Below are 23,484 nucleotides of genomic sequence, written 5' to 3' on the forward strand. Positions count from 1 at the left end.
TTTGTGAAGAAGCATAAATGATTAGAAGAAGAGATCTGGGGAGGGGAGGAAGCATGTCATTTGACTCCATTTTCTCCCACCTATTCACTAAAACAGTATTTAAAAGTACAGTCTACGGTTATTTAAAAATCTGGAAAACTGTTATGGGTGCACAAAAGACCCTCCGCAAGATTCTTAAATATTGTGCTAAATGGACCAGACACAAGCTCAGAGCTCAGCCGGGAGGGAGAAAATTACAATTTCCTATCACCTTTGCAAATCCTGTCTGTGGGAAACATAAAGCTGGTTGCACAGAAGTTGGCAATGCCATACTGTGTCAGACCAGCGGTCTCTTCTCCGAGCCATACAGTCCAAATGACTGCTTCATCAGGTCTGTAGCTTGCCAAGTTCTTCACCAATTCTGTCATTAATGCAGTCATAACCCTGAGGTTAGGGTATTGTACGCTCTTACACAGAATGGCAAAATGTGGTTTCCTATTTCCTGACAGAGATAGGTTCCTGAAAGAATTAAATGCTAGTGGTCTAATATCTGCATGTCCATTCTCCCATGGTTTTCCAGGCACAATCAAGTTGCTGGTACTGACTTATAAGGCCCTAAATGGCTTGGGACCTACATACCCTCTGCCCCACCCCCATGCACTGCACCACAAGACCCAGGGGGGTGGGATGCCATCAGTGACAGCATAACATCACTTCTGGGGAAAATCTGGTCCCCCCAGAAACTACATCAGTCCTCTCTAGGAATTGCCAGAAACTCTGGTTTTACCACAGCAATTCCTAGAGAGGCATGACTTAACTCCCTCCCCCCAAGTGGTGTCATGCCTTAGGATCAGAGGCCATTTTTTATTGTTCCCATGCCGCCACTTGGAATGGCGACAGGAAAGGAAAGCTAGGGAAGGGCATCCCTGCGTACAACTGCCACTGGGGGAATGGCATCCCTACCCACAACTGCCAGGTTATGCAAAGATACTGTTTTGATTACTCTGCCCATTTACCCAGAGTCCTCCACTGCTTTTAACCCAATGGACATCTCAAGCAAAGGGCTACAGTTCCAAGAAAACAAAAGGAGAGGAGGCAAAAACCTAAATAAGGAGGGAAGGAATGTGTGGTTGAATTGAACCTGCATTCGAATCTCATCTCAGTCACAGACATAATGACTGACCATGGATAAATCACTTGGACTTAGTTACACAAGTGGAAATTGGAAATAAGTACTTTGTGTCACGAATTTGTTCTTAGGCCTAACATATTATAGGCCCCATATCAATATTAAATTATTTTATTTTAACCTTTTTTCCAAAAAAGCTCAACACATCCATAAGTGATGATGAAGAAAATAACATGAAGAATACATGGAATCTTTGCAGGGAGATTACTACATGCTTAAGTAACAAAGTACACAAGTCAGTTGTTAGATAAATTACCTTTTCTTTAGTAATGCATTCTCTACAATCACAGGTAAAGAAATAGGAGTCTTTTAACCGATCATTTCTATCTTCTGTGGGATACAACAAGTCAATGTAACTGGTAAAAATCTAGAGAAGAAAGATTAATCATTTTATTAAAACACAGATCAGCCACAAACCCCTTCAAACACCAAGTCTCTGACACGCAGTCACTCTCATATCCAGCTGTACGTTATTACATCCTCGCAATCTGTACCGCAGCAACTGATGTAGACAGATTGGCTTGGGTTATGCATTCGTAACATAAAATGAATGTCCACAAAAGAAATACAAAGCAGGTTCACAACCTGTGTAACAGCGCCACCACTGATAAAGAACATGCATTACAAGGCAAAAGCCCAGTGAGCTGTGCCACAAGTTAAGGTCCTCTGTTACCAAGACGCCTCATTACTCTGTCTTCTTGTTGAGGCTATCTCTAACATTCTACAGTAATAACAATCTTGTAAGGTCAACTTGATTTAAGAAAGTATTTCTATTTCCAATTGAAGCAAAGAATTTCCCCCTGAAGTACAGGCCTGAAATGGATGCAGGGAAAGAATTCTGTATCATCTTCACTCTATAAATAAAAGTATATAAAGATCCATGAAAATCAATGAGAATTCCATAGTGGGTGGATTTCAGTGGGGCAATGCAGCATGGAAGTGTCAATTTTCAGGCGATCCATATCTAATCTTAGACACAAAAGACTGCCCTCTTCTGAACCCGTCTATGCAAAAAACCCATCCACAATGCTAATTACTCCCAAGGCTGCTGGTACCAACAAGTTACAGGATTTTGGCATGGAATAAGTCTGGACTAAGGCCCAGGAAAAGACTGGGACTTAAAAAAAAAATCACAAAAGAACAATATTACTGCCTTTTAGGAATAGGAGACAGTTATTTTCCAACTGAAGGTAAGGAACGAATCAAGAAGTTGCAAATTAGAAGTGTGAGTGTTTGTATGTGAGTGGCACTCAAGTAACTAAAGAAGCCAATTAGAGATCACAGTATGAAAAAAAAAAGATGTAAAATATTGTAAACATGCTTGCGCTTAAGGCAATAAGTGAAATAAATAAGGAATAAAAGAAGATTATTTCTAGGAACAATTTTCTAAAAGTCTTTACTAGCACTTGTTCTGAAAAAGACCATCACTATTCATAAATAAAGAGGGGAAAGTGACAAACTCCAGCATCTCTGTTGGAAAAGCAGTACATTATTTTTAAAAATAAACTCGTGACAATAACATAACAACATCTTGTCCTAAAAAGGAAAGTAAGCATGCATCCGTCACATTACATTTTGGAAAAAGACAGTTGTCTTGTGGTTTAGCTGCTTTTATATATTTCTTGTGGTTTTGCTGCTTTTATATATTTCTATCAATAGATATCATGGCACGGACTTAAAACATCCGTTGTGTGGCCGCAGAAACACACACATTTCATACATGTTTGTAGATGTCACTGTAGTTATTCCACAAGGCAAACAGCTGCCCAGCTTGCTCTGGCAAGGAAAATGTCATGCATACACAGAAAAAGGAAATAAAACACACGCACACAGTCCTCCCTCTCCCAAATCGCACAGAGATATTGTCTCTGTGTATTCTGTTACAAATGTTTAAAAGTAACGGGGAGCTCTGGTCTTTAGGATTAATCCTCATTTTTAGACTGCTCACTTAGAATCTAAAACTAAAATCAGCCTGGTAGGAAAAGCAAGTGCACATTCGCTCTACTAGCAATGCAGTTTCCATTCAGTCTGTTCTTGTTTTTGTTGTGTCCTTCACCTTCTCTCAACATGCCCAAGGCAACTTGATTTTAGTGAGCAGTTGCTTGTTTTTACTCGACAGCAAGTGCATCTCAATTGCTTTTCTCCAGGCACAAAATATGGAAGCCAATTTGAAAAAAAAACACACACACACACACAGACGGTGGGCGATTGTGTCAGATTTCACATGTAATAACTATGTTGAACCAGAAGGTGGAGGCAAAGGCCACGCCACTCATTAGTGAAAGACAAATGTGTTACTATTGCTATGCTCTGGTTAAATGCTAGAAACACTTTCTGTAAGTTCAGTAATAGTGGAGAACAATATTTGTTGGGAAGTGCTCAGCCAACACATTAGCAATCCTTTGGTATGAAACCTTCATCTTAAGGCACACAAGGAAGTAAATTTTCCTAAAGTGTTAGCAACAAAAGACACTTTCTGATGTCTACAATGCAGTAAAGTTGATTGATATCATTGTCACCTGGATGCTCTCAGAGAAGGATGCTTCTGAAGGGCAAAGAGGCGCCTGGTCCATTATCACTGTCCCCCTCTGGAAAGGGTGGCCTTAACATAACTGTCACATGCAGAGGATTTTACACCTGTGGGCCAGCCTCTTGTGCATAAGCAGAGAGTCTCCTACATGCAGAGTTGTTTTCACCTACACGTCACCCTCTAGAATCAAGGCCATGAAGTAGAAGTGGAAAAGCCACATTCATTAAGAACAGTGCAACAGCTTACATGGCTTTTCAAGAGGAGAAAACTTCACACAGTGCAGCCCTGTGACATCAAACACGCCGTTTCACTCCAGAAGAAAGAAATCATAGTCAGAACCCAAAAGGAGGCCATTGATCCTCGCCATTTAAGGTCACAATCTTTTAGTTGTGCTTTATAAATGGCAAACAACAAACACTGAGGGGTGTACCAGGAAAAAAACCCTGAATGACACACAGTAAGTACAACTGTGAGCACATTCAGCAAGAACTATACTGGCATGATGTACCCATCTCAAATCTTCACGGCGTTTACAAATAATTACCTCATCTCCAGGTTCGATCTCCTGAACTGCTCTCACTTCAGCCACTGTCCCTTTGTAGGTGACAATCACATTGGGGCAGCAACCGTGGTTCATAAGCGCCACACTAAAAAAGACGAAAGGGCACTTAATGCTCATCAATCAGCAACACTCCAAAAACAGGGAAAAGCCAAAGCATACAGGTAACAATAATAAATTAATGCCTCTTTAGGAAATACTGAAAATCATTATAATGGCGCAACCTTCTGGCTCTACTCCCAAAAGAATTTGACCTAAGACAGTCAAGTAGAAGAGAGAGAAAGAACCGGAAAAAAAGCATATTTAACTTCAATTTTGTAATAGCAGTTCAGGCCAAAGTAGCCAATGACTTCAAGACGTAGAGTTGAAGAAGAAGAGTTGGTTTTTATATGCCAACTTTCTCTCCCACTTAAGGAAGAATCAAGATGGCTTACAACAACCTTCCCTCTCCCCCCCCCCCCCGCAACAGACACCCCGTGAAGCAGGTGAGGCTGAGAGAGCTCTAAGAGAGCTGTCAAGGTCACCCAGCTGGCTTCATGTGTAGGAGTGGGGAAACCAACCCGCCTCTTCATATTAGAGTCCACCACTCCAAACCACCACTCTTAACCACTACACCACACTGGTGGATATGCAGCGTGGTTCCCCGAAAACTCCATGTAGAAAAGACCTCTGGGTGGTTTCCATCTTAGAGCAGACGGCTTGTATCCATATGGGAAGTCTGTATAACAGCTGGGATAAGATCTTGGCTTTGAACCCCTGGACTACCAGTAACCTTAGCCTCCTATGTTACTTAAGATCCTTACAGTTTTTTTAGTTGTGTTATTTGTCAATTTCTTTTAATTTCAGAGACTGTAGGAGTGTTTAGTCTGGGAAGGTGGGTTCTATATTTTATTCTGTTTCATTTAAAATTCTGTATTTTATATATAATTTGGTTTTGTCTAAAAGCCTATGAGTTATGTACACGCACCTGTTAATAAATAGAAAAGCTTCAGTTTGACAAGCTATGTACTGGTGCAAAACTGGGACGCAACTGCTAGGACATGAACAAGGCTTTCATTTGTTGAAAGGCCATTTAAGCTATTTCTCCACTTTGGAAAAAGTATGGGGGGTGGAGGAAGAAGCTATCCTCATGGTTGGTAAAATGGGTTGGCTGTGCATGAAACATGGATGTGCATGTTTCATTAGATGGAACACCTCTGTCCATCTTCTGTGACAAATTGCACCTCAAATGAAGTATTAAACAAAGAGGATGATTATTTTTACAGCAATGTATATTCTTGTGTATCACTGAAATACATGGACTGGACTTTTACCATCCAGCCCAGTATTGCCTCCGGTGATGGAGAAGAGCTCTCTATGTTCTCTCTTAAAAGACTTTTTCCAGATCTGCAGCCTGAAATCCTTTAACAGATGATGCTGGGAACTGAAGCTGTAGTCTCATACATGCCAACCATGAACTGTACCATTAATCTATGAATGCATGGGCAACCAGGATTAGAGGCTCAAATGGATACCAAGGGCCATGGAAGGACTGATTGCTATTTCAGCACATTCTCAGCCCTCAATCCTCCCATGCAGGCATAATCCATCGTGCTTTACCCAGTGGCAGAATGGTGAGTTAAGAACCCAGGGATAGATGCTGGAAGTGGGGTTACGGAATAGAGTTGGAATAGGAATTCTTTGCCTTTGCAAGTAAGCGATAATTTTCTGTACATTTGCAGTTGGAAACACCCGAGAGCGGTTTTGTTTGTTTTAATATACAACATCTAAACTGCTTACTCAGGGAATACTGCAGACCCCAAGTGAGAAAGTTCTTCATCTTCAATGGTGAAACCATTACAGTTAACCTGAGAAAAAGAGAAAAGAAACACATCTTGGGACTCAAAATCCGCTGCCTTGCTTAACAGAGCATGATAAGTGACCCTATTCCTCTATGCCACACTGATTAATCTGATTAGAATGATGCTTAATCAAGTCTTGCTGTTGAGCGACTAGCTTTATAAGAAGGGAGGTCAAAAGTTATTTACAACCTAATTTTGTGGTGATGGAATAGAAAGATTAAGAGCTGGGAAGCCGAGCTGAGCCACGCCAGACGGACTCAGCATCTCAAAGGAAAGCAGCAGAAAGACAGCCTTCTGGATGCTGTTTCTGGGAGGAAAGAGAGAAATATATATATTTTTGGAGGACATTATATTCCATATGGAAATGGGAGTGAAATAGAAGAGGCTAGTGCTGAATCTATAACATTTACTGTAAGTCTTCATGGGACTAGAATTTAGCCCAAGAACATGGGAACTTTGGCTACATTCATCAGGGAAAAATCAAAACAGCAGGGAGGGTGTGACCTGGGCAGATCTCTAAAGAAACAGCTTACTGAGGCAGCAAGAGCCACAGCAGTAAAAAAGCAAACTGAATGCAATGAAAGTGTTAATCTGATTCTTTCTTCTTCTTTTTTTCTTTTTTTACTGTACAGAAAAATTAGAATTGGCGGTTACAAATGTGCGCCTTCTTTCTGCGAGGCTTAGAAACAGAAAGGCAGAAGGATATTTGGAAGTTATAGATTAAAGACCGATTCCAAACTCTACAGGAAACACAGATCTATGAGGCGCCAGACTTCCAAAAGCACATGAATGCTTTCTTTAAAAAAAAAAAAAAAAAGGTCATCCAGAATGTGACTCTATTCTCAAGCCTGAGCGATTTAAACACCTACAGTGACCAATTGTACGCAATCACAATTATGCACCGTGCCCTCCCAAGCTGAATGGAAATGGAATTTTGGTCCAGGAATGCTTTTAATTGCTCTTTTCTCCTGTATCAATGAGAACATCTGGGGTGACACGAACACTGCTTCAAATGCATCTGCTGCTTTCTATTAGAAACAATCAGGTAAGTGGGAGTGCAAGTCCAAATGCAGCGCTCGAGAATTAGTGATGTCAACAGGAGGGACTGATGAAGGATCAGCGTACACAACACCGAACAGCTTTAGCAGGGCTTTCGGTTTTGCAGAAGGGCTTCCTGCACTTTTGGTTTGGCGTGAAACTGCAGGCTCCAACATCCCCAGCGCCCCCACTGGGATGCAACCTAAGCAGCTGGCAAAAGCACTTGTGATTTTCATGCCTCTTACTTGGGCAAAGAGGACCACGAGAGCCTCGTTGTCCGGGTATTCCATGTGCTTTGAGTAGAAGTGATGGAGAGCCGAGATGTCGTTCTGAATCAGCTCCTTCTTTTCGTTGTCAAGCTTATCAAGATCTGCAAAGGGAAAAATAAATAATCCTGTTTCAATACAGAAATCGCTCTGCTTGTTAATTGCAGCAAAGTCCACCTCAAGGTAGCACTACTTAAAGAGGGGAGGGCCTCTGACAAGAAGAAACAGACGTAATATGTACTACAGTGAATTAATGTTCACCTCCAAGGCCTCGTGCAAATGAATGATGCCAACAACAACAACTGATACTCCGCTATCTGTCTGGCGTGTGAAAAACTTCATATTTAAGACGGGCAAATAAGCATCGCCTTATAATACCTAATGCTTAATATTTTATTTTTCAAGCCTCCTTGGCTCCAATTGGGTATAGATACTTCACACTCCTTGTACAGCAAACAGTTCTTCTAAAATGAAACACATTTGCTCAGCAAAGACTAAACATGTTTTTCGCTCACAAGGAAAGCAGCTCTGTAATTGTCCGCAGGGCTGGGCTTGCAACGGCTATTTCCGTTTGTGGAGCTGCACTGACGATTGCCACCTGCCTTCCGATTCACAGGCTCCCGCTATTTGTTTTTCCAGCAATAACCAGAACGGCAGATTCTGCACCTTGTGCTCACTCCACAATGGCTTCATGCTATGGGCTTGTAAGAAAAAGGGGATCTGCTTTCTTACATTCTCACATTTGAAAGGTCAAGTGCTTTATGCTGCCTGGAACATTCCCTTTGTTTAGAGGTTGTGTTTACCTGTTCTGAGCTGCTTGAACCTGTTGCTCAAAATCAAAATGGATTAGCAGCTCCTTCAGGACAGAGGTATTAGTGAACAGCAAAAGCAAGAACAACAAAATCCACTGGATTGTCTAAACCCTAGAAACAGGGTAACCCAAACTGAAACAGACTAGCTTTCTCAGCCCACTGGCAGCAGTAATTACACCTATAAGCATGAGATGGACAGAAACCCTCAGTGGAATGCTAAAGGAAACTACTGCAAAAGTGGTATTGCAGGGTTATAATATATTCTTGGAAGGAAAAAAAAAGCAGTATACTTGCAGACAATAAAACATGTGTGTGGACATTCCAAAGTTAACAATTAAGACACAAACTTCTCAATTACAATCTGAGGCTGCCACGTTATGACTAGAAGATAAATACCGTATGTCCAATGTGCCTTGACACGGCACCAAATGAATTTTGCACCCTGTATGGGAAAAGTCATTTTTTGCAACATGTTCCAGCAAGGTTTTGGTAAGCTATTGAGCGCACGGGGACCAGGCAGAAGATATCCATGTTAGATTCATTAATGACACAGGAAAACCATCACTTGCTCTTGCTGCCTGCCCACAATCCAGAAAGAAGACCTCTGAGAAACTGATATACCGAAATAATCTAGAAACACTAAAGCCAGGACGTTAACATGGTCCTTTCTCTCTTTTTGAATGCTGGCTTGTTAAGCCAAAAGCACAATATAATTAACTGTGTGCCTTGCAAAAATGTGTATTGAAGTTATTATGCTACTTGTTTAAACACCTATTCTTTTCTTCCCGGGGATAGCTGTGAAGCGGTACTTAGGTATCACATCTCCAAGTATTTCAGATGAGTGGCAGGCAAGCTGAAGACACCGCAATTCTCCGATATGTGCCTCAAAGTGCCTGCTCGTCTCCCTGCTGTCGGTACCAAGCAAGAGAGCAACACTACGCTGCTGCACCAGCAACTCTAGACTGCTCAGTCTCCTTAACAGTTGCTCAATTTCTAGCTGTGCCTTGAAGGGGGAAAATAACGTCAGAGAGGAGAAGCAAGAACCTTCTCTCCTTCCTTGGCTCACTCTTGGAGCATTCAGGACACAAAATTTCAAATACAAATCACGGAGAACATGTCAGGCTTGACTGGCAGTGACAGATAAGCAACTATTCGCTGGAGGGGCCGGCAATTAGCCCCAAAGACACTGTCACCACCAAGCAACTGCAGCGTCGTTGACTTTGCGCCCACTGGCCATGTTAAATCCTGCAGCATTACAGTCCACAAAGTCACTCTAGCCAGGAAAGCTAGGGAGAGACTAAGTAATTAACAGGCCAGAATTTTAATTCTGTTTTTACATCACATTTGAAATGCAACAGAATAAAACTGTTGTTCTGTTCCCACACGCACAAACAAAAGATTTTGTTCACTTTTTGAACTTCCTATGGAAAAATCTTGTCAGTTTGCAGTTGTTTCTACTTACGGGATTCAAACTCTTTTACAGAAAGGAGTTTTTCTGAGTCAGTCCTTTCAGGGTGTGTTTTCTGTTAATGGGGAGGGAAAAAGACACAGACATTTTCAAAAATCCCCCACACATCTCACCATCTTATTCTGAATTGTCTCTTCTAGCATAAGAAATCACTTGTCTGCCTCGGAAAGGCAGGTCGACCAACATCGTTCTAGTTTAAATTTGCCTACACCGTATAAGAAATTAACCAGCTCGAATCCCAGAATGCCTGTCAAATTTACACACCCAAACGGAATAAGCATTTCTTTAAAAACACAGCTGCTTGTTTCAAACTGCAGACTCCCAGAAAGCAGCTAAAAGTGGCAAGCAGTCAGGAGGCAGACTTTGCTTTGAGGAAAGTGAATCATCTCAATGTTGACAGAGTTCAAAAGGAACACTCCAGTGTTGGCCTAAGGCCACTTCTTTGTAATCTTGGCCATTAAACGCAGGTTTGCAGGTGGCCGAACAGCTGAGGTTCAGGGACTATGGTTTGCATATTTAGCTTTCATATGCCACGTCGGGGATCCCTCCCACTTCCCTGCTAGCTATAAAGGCACAAAATTTATTCCAATGACTTTTCATCATTAAACATCTAATTTTGTTTGTGGATCACCACTAGACTGCGCTTTAATTTTAAAAGAAAAAGGAAAGAAAAGCAGCGCGGGGAGCCAGGCCTGATATCTTCCCAGCAGGACTACCAGGTCCTCCCACTACACCGTATCTGGGTCACCCTCGTCATATAAGCAGATCTCAAAAGTAATTTCTTCAAAGGGCATTGGTTTTTTTTGGGGGGGGGGTTGCAAAGAGAAGTTGGCGCTTAAAAACATCATAAAACACAGTGACCTTGAAACTTGCCATTTACTCCCTGCAAACATATTCTATTTGCATCTCACCATTTGGGGAGGGGCTGTGGCTCAGTGGTAGAGCATCTGCTTGGCATGCAGAAGGTCTCAGGCTCAATCCCCGGCATCTTTAGTTAAAAGGGAGCAGGCAAGTAGGTGATGTGAAAGACCTCTGTCTGAGACCCTGGAGAGCTGCTGCCAGTCTGAATAGACAATACTGAGTTTCATGGACCAAGGGTCTGATTCAGTATAAGGCAGCTTCATGCGTTCATTCCAACATCTACATTGAAGGAAACTCCCTATATGAAACTCTGGTTGTTGAGATCAGCGCGGAAGCCTTTTCTCTTGGGGTGCTTTGTGTTATATCCCCATCCTCGGGAAACTCCCTTCCAAGGGAGACTTGAGTGAGCCCAGTGCCACAGTCTTTTAGATGTAGCTTCAAAACTTTCTCCTGGGGAAAAAGACTTGTCCATATGATTGACTGACGTGTTGTTTTATTCGAGTGTTTTTTAAATGTTTGCTTTAGATATTACTTCTTTTTTCCCCCTTTGCCTAAGCCACATTGAGGAAGGGACTACCCCCTAAAAAGCAGTAGGTTACTGTGTAAAAAGGAACAGTAATTCAAATAGTAAGTATATTATAATAAATCATAAATATATTACCAATAAAAAATTGAATATTAAACAGCAAATAGTAATACTAAGGTCAGGGGGGGCTGTTTCATTCAGTTCTGCTTCCTGGAGCAATTTTTCCTCCCTACCAATAAGATTTGTTTTTAATCAAAGCATTATAGTTGGTTTTTATATGCCCACAACAGACACCTTGTGAGGTAGGTGGGGATGAAAGAGTTCTGAGACAACTGTGACTTGCCCAAGGTCACCCAGCAGGCTTCCTGTGTAGAAGTGGGGAAACCGATCCAGTTCACCAGATTTAGAGTCCACCACTCATGTGAAGGAGTTGGAAAGCAAACCCAGTTCTCCAGATTAGAGTCCTCTGCTCTTAACCACTACACCACACTGGCTCTGTCTGTTGTGGGGAGAGGAAGGGAAGGCAATTGTAAACGAGTTTGAGAATCTTTAAAGGTAGAGAAAATCAGCATATAAAACCAACCTTCTTCTTCTTCTCGTGCTTGACTGAAAGCATAATGCACTGTTACCTGGGACGTACTCTTCCCATTGGAAAAATGGGAGTTTACCTCAAAGATCCTTTCAGAGGCCTCTTCAGTAAACCTCATTTCCTAGTAGGAGCAACATCTGGCAGGTTATTCTGCAGGAGGAGCTGGACTCTACCCAGCCAAGCAGCGTGAGATAGATCATATAAGGGGGTGCTGTTCCCCAGTTAGTTTGGCCACTCCCCGATATGAAGCCAGAGCACTCAAACTTTGCGACAGTGAATCTCTGAAAGTCAGACATGAGGCTGTGCAACCCTCTATTTCACACAGCACCCTGACCCTCCATCTCAGCTTATCATTTGGCAGTGCGAGAAGCAACGTGAACTGTGCTGGGGCCAAACTAGAAGTCTGCTGGGTTCCCTGGACCCAACTCGAGTTCCCCACAGCCACACAGCAGCTGAGGGAAATGGCTCTTTAAAAAGAAAGCAGAGCCCACTTGGGCTTAGAACGCCACTGCAAGGAGAGGACAGGCTTCTGCCTCCCCTCCAGCCATTTTTCCACGCCGAAACAGCACTGGTGTGTGTGCGGGGGGACTTATTTCCCTGTTTTTGCTGCTCCACATGCACGGAATACACCATGTAGAGCAGCAAAAATGGGGAAAAGGCCGGGAGGCGTGCAGGTGCCTCGCCCCGGCAGCATTCCAACCCCAAATGGGCCCTGCATTCTTTTTAAACAACCATTCCCCGCGGCTTCTGTGTGGCTATGGGGAACCCAGACCCAATTCTTTTTAAAAAGCAAACGTCTAGCTTGGCCCCCCGTCTTATGTGAAAGAAGCAGGACAAAAAAAGTACGATTATGGTGGTTCAGAAAAATTTCCACTTTCCAAAGAGTTTACAAGAAATAAAATTTGACAGAAGATTTTAATGGAAAGCAAGGGGAGATGGCACTGACATGCAGCAGAACGTAGGCTAAGTTATGAATTCTCAGAGCAGCTGCCAATATACATAAACCAATGGACATAATGTGAATTTTTTCAGAAACAGTTGATTTCTTTCTTGGCCCTTTCCTGTTCATCTCTCAAAACAAAAGCCAGCATTCTTTTTGAAGCCTTGGGTTTGCTCACCTGTTTGGCAAGAATCCTCGCAGTGAGTCTCACGGTCTCCGAGGGATTCCAGTTCTGCCCAAACGCACACATGGCGGAGCACTCCAGCTTGTGCATTGGCCAGTCCTGTTTCTGAAAGGGGGGACAAAAACCCGTGCAGTTGCACTTTGTAAATGAGAAGAGGATGTTTTATATGCCCTGCCAGCATCTGGAGGTCAAATAAAACATGTTTCCTTTAGAAAAAATAAAATGACACTTGCGAAAACTGAAGACGGGACAAACCTGAGTTTGCTTTTGATATTATCACATTTAAGAGATCACGTGATAGTTAGGAACCACCAAAGGCTGGAGGGTTTGAGCAGCTGCCAGGGCTCTAACCAGTTTAATGACCACAGACCAAGAGCTAGTGCTGCCATATTGACCATCACTTCACATAAGCCCCAGCTGTCTCCAGACAGCAAGAGGCAATGCTGTGTCAGAGACTGACTCGGTACAAAGCGAGTTTATCCATTACTTCCTTGTGATGTTACAAAAAAGTCTTCCCTTTGCTCCCAAATCCATCTTTCACAGTCTGTCCCTTCACTTTTTGCCCGCACAAGTAAGAGATCCTGCTAGGACAAGTTGTCCAAGGGTCTCAAAAAGACAGAGCCAATCCAATTGTGGAGATAATGGAGGGAAAAGAACATTGCTCTTTCTGAATGTACAACTCTGCCATATAGCTTTTTCATTGTTGAGAAGGTAGAAGGAATTTGAAAAATATGATGGATTTTGAAAGAACGATAAAGGCTGGCTCATCTCATAAAATAATCTCTGGTATATGTTCTGTATTGCTCAACCTGGATGGATTTGTCAACAGTTTTTTGAAAAGATGAGAAAAGGATATGGGACAAGAAATAAGGCAGGATGAGTGCAACTGGATATGGAAAAAAGTATGGCCAAAATTGATTTCAATGAATGTGAGAGAAAGCTTTATAAAAATATGGTTCCTGTGGTATCTTACATCTTACCATCTACCTAGGATATATTCCACTCATTCAGGCAAATGTGGGAGGTGTGGGGCACTTAAAGAAGACAATGCATATTTTCTGGCATTTACTAATCCAGACATTTTGTGTTCTAATTATTGAGGAAATCCATAATATGATGGGATATTCATTACCTTTTTTTGCCATTAAGTCACAACTGATTTATGGCGTCCCCGTAGGGTTTTCAAGGCAAGAGACATTCAGAGGTGGTTTGCCATTGCCTGCCTCCATGTCACACTCCTGGTATTCCCTGGAGGTCTCCCATTCAAATAATTGTGTGTGTGTGTGTGTGTGTGTGTGTGTTAAGTGCTGTCAAGTCACTTCCAACTCATGGCAGCCCTATGAATCAATGTCCTCCAAAACGTCCTATTCATTAACAGCCTTGCTTAGGTCATGCAAACGGAGGGTCATGGCTTCCTTTATGGAGTCAATCCATCTCATGTTGGGTCTTCCTCTTTTCCTGCTGCCTTCAACTTTTCCTAGCATTAGTTCCAGTGAATCTTGTCTTCTCATAACGTTACAGAAGTACGTTAGCCTCAGTTTAGTCATTTTAGTTTCTAGGGTCAGTTCAGGCTAAAGTAATACTGTTGTGTTATTTAGAAGAGATGGTAGCAGAAATAGATTTGGAAATGGTTCTAGTACTTTTAACAGCTAAAATGTGTATACCAGTAAGATGGGAAAAAACTGATTTGCTGAATGTGCTAAGGAATGGTGTTTGAGAACATGTAAAGTATTATCAATTATAAAATTACCATATTATAGGAGATCTAAAGACCTAGCCATCTCTGACAAATTTGTGGAGAAATGGTCTGTGTTTATTTGATATTGGAATGATAAAGTTCAAAATAAGATCACACCTTATGTGAATGTAGGTGAGGTATCCACGCTAAGACTCACTAGAATCAAGGCAGCTCTAGTATCAGCACTGTATTATCGATATGACATCTGATTGATTGGAATTATTAATTGTTGTAAAAGTTGCATTGTAATATTGTATTATGATTTCATGTAATTAGGATTTTAGAATTTTTTTAAGCGCAAAGCTAATCCTAATGGTCAGAAATTCCTAAAAAAAATCCTAAATGCTCTCCCAAAATGTTTCCAGAGTTACATCTTAATCCTTTGTCATATGTGCCTGTTCTTTTGAAATAAAATGATATTTAAATATGTCCATCTCTAGCTAGGGCTAGGCCATAATGGTTAAGCTGGTTGAATAACTGTATGTGACAAGGCTCCAGATCAAGCCTTTTACAAAATATTTCTCCCAGACTTCAACATAATAAACAATATCAAAACCAGAACCAAACTAGCATCCTGATCCCACACATGTATGCTAACATTATGTGCTTGCAACATAAAGTAACTTTCTCGTAATGCTTCTGCAGCATCATGACTCGGGATATTGCATTTACACAACAATTGGCATATCCTACTCTAATCATTTGTTTGTTGGGAATGTATGCATCTTCAGGGTTGGGTCACAAAAACAAACTATGTTCAGCAGCATCAACAATGACCTCAGAGTGATCCTGATCCTGAGCTCCAGTACATTCCCTAGATATAGAAGACAAGGACACATGGATTTTACTACCCATGCCAGTTCCATTGTGCTGAAGGCTCTTTCAGAAATCCTACTCCTATACTTGGCCTTTGCCATCAATGTAGCACAGAATGTGTAGCAGAAGGTTGCTTGCACAGTCTTCATTTTCCATTGACTCAGGAGAGATGATCCGGGGAGTTCTGTGATAGGTGCCACTTGCTCCCCTCATGGAAATATGAATTACCACTGAATTGGTGAAATTAATCACAGTTAAGAAATGAAGCCATATTGCCATCTGTAGCAGAGTCTACTGGATTGGTACAAGCTGACATTTGTCAAGGAGAAAAAGTTTCTCTCATAAGAAAGCATTCCTCCTGTCCCCAAAATTATCTGTGGTGGTCACTGTGAGTCTAGACAATCAGACTCCTGTTATGATTGAATGAATCCAACTAACTTAGAAACCATTTAATCTAAGTATAAAATTACATTTATATTAAGCATAATAATCTACATTTACTAAAAAATATTTCTCAAGCATCAATTACTTTTTAAAAAATCAGCAAAGGCACAAAATTAGGTTAAGAGGATGCAAAGATTAGCTTTAATTGGGCAGGAAAGCTGGTGCTTCACAATGTAAAGTTATGTTGAGAAAGAACAGCATGGAATTAATTTCCTAAATCGCACCATCATGTTTTAAGGTTGTGAGGATAACTGCAGTGCCAACACACACAAAAAGATGATCAGCAGAATAACTTCCCCAGGAGATTGACGGGCAGCCCATTAATGAAGGCAGGGGAAGCTCCTTAGGAGCCGGCGTGACCCTGCGCCGGCGTAGGTGCCACCTTACCACGGAATAAGGTGGCATCTACGTCAGTGCAGGGGCAAACACACCAGCCTATGGGAGCCGCCAGCCCCTGCCGCCAGCACAGCCACGCCAGCCAGCATTTCCTGGAACGGAAAGCCAGTGCCAGCATGGGGAGAGGGCATTCCGGGAGGTGGAGCTGCCTTTGGGCAGCTTCCTAACCCCATTCAGGAACACCCCATCGAGCTATGGTGGGGCTGCGCCACCGGTTCTGGTGGCACAGCCTCGCTTTGTGCTATGGGGCATTTCCCTCTTTTTTATTTTTTGAACTGTTTTTTTTGTCTCCGCAGCAGCCAGGAAGCCTCTGAGGAGGCGGCACAGCTCCGCCACTCCCAGCTGCCACGGATCCACCCCCCCTTTCAGGAATGGGCTCATAGTATCACCTTAAGCTGTCAAATGTAAGGTCTATAGAATGATAGTGGCTTCAAACAATGTGAAAAAGTGCCAATGACATTACTTTTATGAACACACATATTTGGAAAGAGGGGGATCACTTGAGGTAACGGTAAATTCCCAGCTCCCCGCAGTATTAAGTGAAAAGTAAACATAAAATTCAAACTCACAAGGTGTGAGATCTGTTGCCTTTTAGTTTCACTTGCATTAAACATTAAATTGATAAATAACTTTAGAGAAATCAAGCATGCCATTGTGAGCCTTTTTCCAGTTAAATCAGGAATGGGTGAATTAAGAGAAATTAAAATTTAGTGTTACTAATTAAAATCCATGTTTGGATTTATCTCCCCACAAAGCAGCAGTAAGTGTACACGTGTAAGAGTGGCACTTCCAAACAAGCATTGACAAGACTTAACAGTCAACAGTACTGAAATGAAATAGAACACCGCAGCTGTTTCAGGTTGACCAAGCATTTAAATGTACTAGAGTGTCATAGTCGATGTTTCTAGTTAACCTTTGCTCATTTCAATAAGAGTTAGTATGCTTAATGCTATCTTCACCTCCACCCCCCCACCTCCTCCACCAATTTCTCCAGCCATACAATCATTAGATATATTTATTTAGTTTCACTTGAGAAGCTTCACAAAACTGCTATTGTATACCAATACTTTCTAGAGGGTCCTGAATAGTACCAGATAATGCAGCAGTAACAACAAAAGAAGAGAGCAGAGCCTTTACTTCTATGTAAGTAGGCAGATGATCCAAGCAGAGAAAGGGACAAGTGGGGTCAAAATATATAATGACAGTCTCCACGTTTTGTATGGAAAAATCACAAATTACAAAGCAAGGTACGCAGTACCGAACTTAGCAAAAACCTGATTCTCTGGAAGACATTTCACAGCAATCCCCACATACACTTGCCAATTAAGCAATCCAAAGAAATTCAGTAACGTTGAAAATCTACTGGTTTCCCAAAGCAAATTTCCAATGAATGAAAATGTTTCACGATCACAGTAAGCTGTCACAGAAGAATGACAGAGAAAGAACTGTGACAAGAATGTGCCACTAAGTAATCGCTACGATTCTTCACTCACTTTGTAAAAAGCTCTATAAAAATGTAGGAGTTAAACAAATGCCATTCTAAAAATTTTACAGGTATACATAGGTTCATATCACTTTAAAAAAATCAGTGAGATGCAAAACAGATAATGCCAATATGTCCTTCCAACATTCCGCATCGTTAATTAAAATTTTTCCTCAGGCGGAATCCAACTGAGTTATGTGAACTAGTAAGGTGGTTAAAGGGACAAGATATGGCTGAATTTTGCAAAACAAGATAAAAGCCAGGAACATTGCAGGAATAGGGGAGCAGCATCTGAGCAATACCTGGCATGGAAATACTCTGACAGAGGCCTTTTTAGTGATCACAGCAGGATCGCGTTTAACATTCTTTCCCACATTTTCTCCAAGCCGTTTGATTGGTAACAGGCAGTATTGTTCTAGCCAACTCCCTAGTGCTGCATTAATGATACTGCGGATTCAAGTGGGGGGGGATGTGCAGACAATATTTCCCTCTGATTTAAGACAGAATGAGGAAACTTCTAGAAATGTTTGCTAGGGCATTTGCTTCTTTCTTTTTTTAAAACCAGACTGGTCTACCTCAACTCTTCTAAATGGTTCTCCTTTGCTACAGATTTGCTAGAAGCCCTGCGGTTCTAACACACAAACACAAAGAAACCAAAGTCCCCAATAGCTGATATTTAGAATGAGGTTGCAACAGAAGGCTTCATAAGTGTTCCTTGACTGGAATCAAAGAGTTGGAAGGGACCACCAGGGTCATCAAGTCCAACTCCTGCACAATGCAGGAAATTCACAACTACCTCCCCACCACACCCAGTGACCAAAAGATGGCCAAGGTGCCCTCCCTCTCATCATCTGCCCAAGGTCACCGAATCAGCATTGCTGACAGATGGCCATCCAACCTCTTCTTAAAAACCTCCAGGGAAGGAGAGCTTACCACCTCCTGAGGAAGCCTCTTCCACTGAGGCTACATAGTTCTGGCAAGTCAAGGATCAACATAAGCAAACAAACATTCAAGCATGGACGATTCCAATTTGCATTAGTGTGGTTGTAATGCTTACAGTGTTGGTCTAGGTAGGACCTGGGAGACCCAGGTTTGAATCTGTCATGGAAGTTCACTGTGTGACCTTGGGCCAGTCAAACCCTCTAAGACTAACTGACCTCGCAGAGTCGTTGAGAGTTGATGAAATGGAGGAGAGGAGAACAATGTAAGCCACTTTGTGTCCCCATATAAGAGAAAGGCAGGATATAAATGAAATTAATTAATTTTAAAAGTCAATACATAATTTGCACATCATGTTCACACATTAGGCTGATGCAAAATTATGGTGGTGGAAACTGCCATCAGGTTGCACACGACCCCGTAGGGGTTCAGAGGTCGTAGCCATCACCTGTCTCTGTGTAGTGACCCTGCTTAGCTTCTGTGGTCTGACAAGATTGGGCTAGCCTGGGCCATCCAGGTCAAGGCATGCCAAACTGTTATTCTACATAAATGTGCATCAGAGACTGTTGCTCTCAATTATGACTCAATTCTTTGCATTTATACAAAGATTTTTTTAGAAGAGTGTGTTGGGAGTGGGCATTTATTGGGGTGGATCCAGCCACTCTGTTGAACAAAGTTTGCAGCCTGGTTAGACTTCTGATTATTTCCCTCCTTATTTCTGCACATTTAACACTACTAAGATCTTTTTCGAATATATTTCTGCAAACATGGGAATTAGAAGAAGTTTGAAAATGGGAAGGAAAGCTTCTTCAGCAACAAGAACGAGGGAACAACAGACCCAAGAGGTCTATTCAGAAGTCAGTCTCATGGTATTCAAGGCAGCTTCCTTCTAGGAAAGTGTTCCTAGTAGGGTTGTCAGGTACCCCCTGGCAACCAGCAGAGGGGGGCTTACTAGTAGCTGAGACTTAGCCCCAACGTTGTCGGTGACACATCAATGTCACTTCCAGCGCTTACCAGAAGTGACATCACATCAACATGACGTAGGGGACACTGGTATTTTGGCAAAAACTCTATGGAAGAAGCTGTTTTTACCATAGAGTTGTTGCCCAAATTCCAGAGCATCCCCACGTCGTTGGCAATGTGATAACATCACTTCCGGTGAGCACCAGAAGTGGCATCAATGCATCAACGACCTGGGGCTAGGGCTCATTTTGCCACTGGTAAGACCCCTGCTAGCCAGCTGAACAGTACGGGGGAAGGGGGTCCAAAGCGGGGAATCCCTCACCCCTGGCAGTAGTATGGTAACCCTAGTCCCTAGAATTACAGCCTACAATTCACATTTGTACATGTATTACTCTTAGAACTATGAACATGGGGCAGGGCCTATCCTTGAACCCCTGTACAATGCCCCAGCAATATTAAACTCCTTCAAAATACCCAGTAGAACTTTTATCAGAAGGCATATAATGTGGGCTTTTTACTTGCTCAAAACTGCCACATAGATAAGAAGAATACTACTAGAACCGTGTTGGCGAACCTACGGCACGTGTGTCGACTCCGGCACGCGTAGCCCTCTCTCCCGGCACGCAGCTCTCTCCCTCTCTCTCAGCTGAGCTGTGGCCAGCACGAGAGAGGAGCACAGCGAGGGACCTCCCCACAAACAGCCGGGAGACAGGAGGACGAGCGAGGGGGAGGCGGAGACATGTGCCGCCAGCGTCTGAGCGGCCCGCCGGCCAGCTGGGCATTGGACGAGTGCGGGCGGGGCAGAAGTCCGACCCTTTGCCTTCCGCCCCACCCACCCGCGCTCGTCCGACGCCCAGCTGGCCGCTCAGAAGCTGGCGGCGCATGTCTCCGCCTCCCCTCCCCCTTGGCACGTGGTTCCTGGCGCCAGCCCCTGCAGCGGTCCGCTGCGTTCTTGGGGGCTGTTGGGCCCTGCGCGGTGCGTCTCCCCGGGACCTGCGCCCGATCCCAGGTCCGGTCGCCAGCCTGCAGAGGGAAGAGGAGGGTCCCGAGGAGGAGGCGCGCCGACCCGGCTCCCGTGGGCTTACGGCAGCGCCCTTTTCCTTCGCCACCGCCCTCCTGGCCGCCCCGCCGTCTGGATCATCCGGCCGGTTTCTCGGCCGGACCCCGCCCCCGTTCCCTCCTTGCAGGTCGTTGCGGCAGCCTCCTGTTTCTCCCGGTTTCCAGGTGAGAGGTGGGACCAAGGAAAAGCCTGCGCTGCCCCAGGAAGGACCGGTCGCAGGACAGTGTGTGAGGTAAAGCGCCCTCCTCCTCCCCCCCTTTCCCTCCCCTCACAGCGCTGCCGGGTTTTGGGGGGTTATTGGCCATTTGTGAATAGGAGGTTTTGCCTTGGATTTGCCACTCAGATGCACATTTTCCCCATCCAGATTCTCAAAACTCTGCATGGGGGGTTATTGGCCACTGAGGTTTTGCCTTGGATTTGCCACTCAGATGCACAACTCAACAATAAGCCCCCCTGCAGAGTTTTGAGAATGCAGATGGGGAAAATGTACAGTGTTTGTCAGTCATTGTCATGATTTAATTTTATGGATGACAAAGGATAGCACAGTTAGTTCTGAAAATGAAATCCTTAAAGTGTGGAATTCTCTGCCAAATAATTTTAAGTCAATGAAAGCACTTGGGATTGCTTTCCTTACTTTGTTTGGATCATCTTATGCTTGTGAGCAGCTGTTTTCAGCTTTGAATTATATCAAATCTGACACCAGAAACAGACTAACAGATGACCTGAATGCTGCATGTGTTGCTCTCAAACTTACAAAGTATGAGCCAAGGGTAGACAAATTATCAGCATGCACACAACAGCAAAAATCACAGTAATTGTTCAAAAGCATGCCTTTCAATAAAAAGTTGTTTGTATCATTGAAAGCTCTGTTATTGTGTTTTTTCTTTTAAGGCAAAAGATGTTAACGTATGAGTTGTTTTTTCTAAACTAAAACCCCAGTATTCAGGTTAAATTGCCGTGTTGGCACTTTGCGATAAATAAGTGGGTTTTGGGTTGCAGTTTGGGCACTCGGTCTCTAAAAGGTTCGCCATCACTGTACTAGAATGACAACGCTAGGAAGTAAATTCATTGACTGTTTCTGTTTATCTCTTCTGAATGTTGCTATTGATTTGGGTTGGGGGGGATTAATTCCAGTCATATTGTTTGTCAGGATGGCCTCTTGAAGGAGTTAAAGCAACAGGTATATTATCACTAGCACAAAACGGTTGGAAATGGCAAATACCTCCAGTTTTCCCCTTTTCAAAGCTATTTCAAACACTTGAAAGGGGGGAAACAGAAGTACAGGGTTAGAGGCAATATAATTATTCATTAATGATTGAATAGGTGTATTTTAGAGCGGCGGCCGCCACCTGCGTACCTGATATAGGGTTCATCAGAGCCACACTTACAAAATGCTGCCTCTTGAAACCCTTTACAAAGCTGTTAACAACCAGTATTTGAAGCAGGAAACAAAGGTGTGTGGAGGTAGATCTAATGCTGTTTAATAAGAACAGTAATAAATTCCAAGTCAAATTTTTAAAAGCCATACATAGCATCTGAATACAACTGCAGCATAACAACCCTTGTGAAGTAATTTTGAAAGGTGGAAAAACATGAACGAGCTACCATTTGCAAAATTCTCCTATTAAGGGGGTACACGCATTGCTAGCTAAGATAACCATGATTAGGGATACCAGGTGTCCAGTACTGACCTGGATAGTCCAGTATTTTCACTGGCTGTTTGAGAAAAAAGAGAGAAAGAAAATACCACACATTTAAACGCTTGTTATTTTCAGGGTTGCTGTTGTAGCTGTTCTGTAGCTGCCATTGGGGCTGCTTCACACTGTTTGGGTTCGGCAAGCCAACAGACCATCCATCTCTCTTATCTAACCATATGCTCCTCCACACATCTAACTCAGATTCTTCATTCTCCTCCTCCGCGACCTTTAACGCCCCACACCTCTTTCTTCCCTTTACGCAGAGGCGCCTTTGGGCCTCTTAAAGACCCAGGATGCCATCCTGGGGGCATAGTCCACACTTTCCCTCCATCCCCCGCCCAACTGCCACTCCAGTCAAGTGTCATCAGCCATGCGCAGAGTCCTGATTTATCGCCTTTGCCTCTGCAGCCTTCGGCCCTGCCCCTCCCCTACCTGCAGCTGTCCAATGAGACATGTTGGGTTGAGATTGTGTTGAGTCTGGCTGGGAATAATGGTAGTGTTAAGTGGAAGTGTGGCCATTAAGTGGAAGCAAACTTATCAGTCCTGAGTGTGAAGGGAAAGGGGATGGGATGGGAGCACTGATTTCAAGGAGAAGGGGAAAGAGAGAAAGAAGTATAATCCAAGGGACTGGGAGCATCTTTTTAGTGTTGGAGGTGCAGAGATCTGCATACCACAGTGATAACAGTGCCTCCATGCATCAAGTGACATCACATATATTTAGGAAAGGGGAAGGGCGCATAAGGTTTAAATGGAGAGGGGGGAGAAAAGCAAGTGCAGCCCAATCCACTTTAGTCACAAGGAAGATCAATGGGACTTGCTCCCCAAAGAAGTGTGAGTACAAACGCAGCATGGTTGAAGACAGTTCCTTGAAAGACGTGGTGGTAAGTAGCAGTTACAAGACAAAAGCATTGCACTTGCATAGGTAAGCTCCTGCCTCCGAGGGAATGGGAAAGAGGAGTAAATTTTGACAAGGGGAGCAAGATCTGCACAAAAACTAGGCCACTGAAACAAGATTTTGATAGGTGGTAGACTATCTGATCACAGAGATAACCGGGACCAAACTGGAGTATTTCTAAAGAGTGTTTGGGGAACAGAATTCAGGTAAGTGCAGGAATAGCCAGAAGACTGGGTCAAAGTGAGCAGGCACAGATGGAAATTACCCTGTG

At 43.1% G+C, this 23,484-nt stretch overlaps 1 protein-coding gene across 1 annotated transcript in view; it reads right to left on the minus strand.

The window, feature by feature from the left end:
* SMYD2 (SET and MYND domain containing 2) overlaps positions 1-23,484 on the minus strand; it is a 51,059-nt gene that overhangs the window by 11,260 nt on the left and 16,315 nt on the right. The window contains exons 3-8 of the mRNA XM_056853075.1: positions 12,777-12,887; positions 9,677-9,737; positions 7,382-7,506; positions 6,037-6,104; positions 4,243-4,345; positions 1,425-1,535 (exon numbers count right to left, since the gene is read on the minus strand). Coding sequence (XP_056709053.1) covers positions 1,425-1,535; positions 4,243-4,345; positions 6,037-6,104; positions 7,382-7,506; positions 9,677-9,737; positions 12,777-12,887 — 579 coding nt within the window. The remainder of the gene's footprint in view (positions 1-1,424; positions 1,536-4,242; positions 4,346-6,036; positions 6,105-7,381; positions 7,507-9,676; positions 9,738-12,776; positions 12,888-23,484) is intronic.

This window comes from Euleptes europaea, chromosome 7, assembly GCF_029931775.1.
Source record: "Euleptes europaea isolate rEulEur1 chromosome 7, rEulEur1.hap1, whole genome shotgun sequence".
NCBI lineage: Eukaryota > Metazoa > Chordata > Lepidosauria > Squamata > Sphaerodactylidae > Euleptes > Euleptes europaea.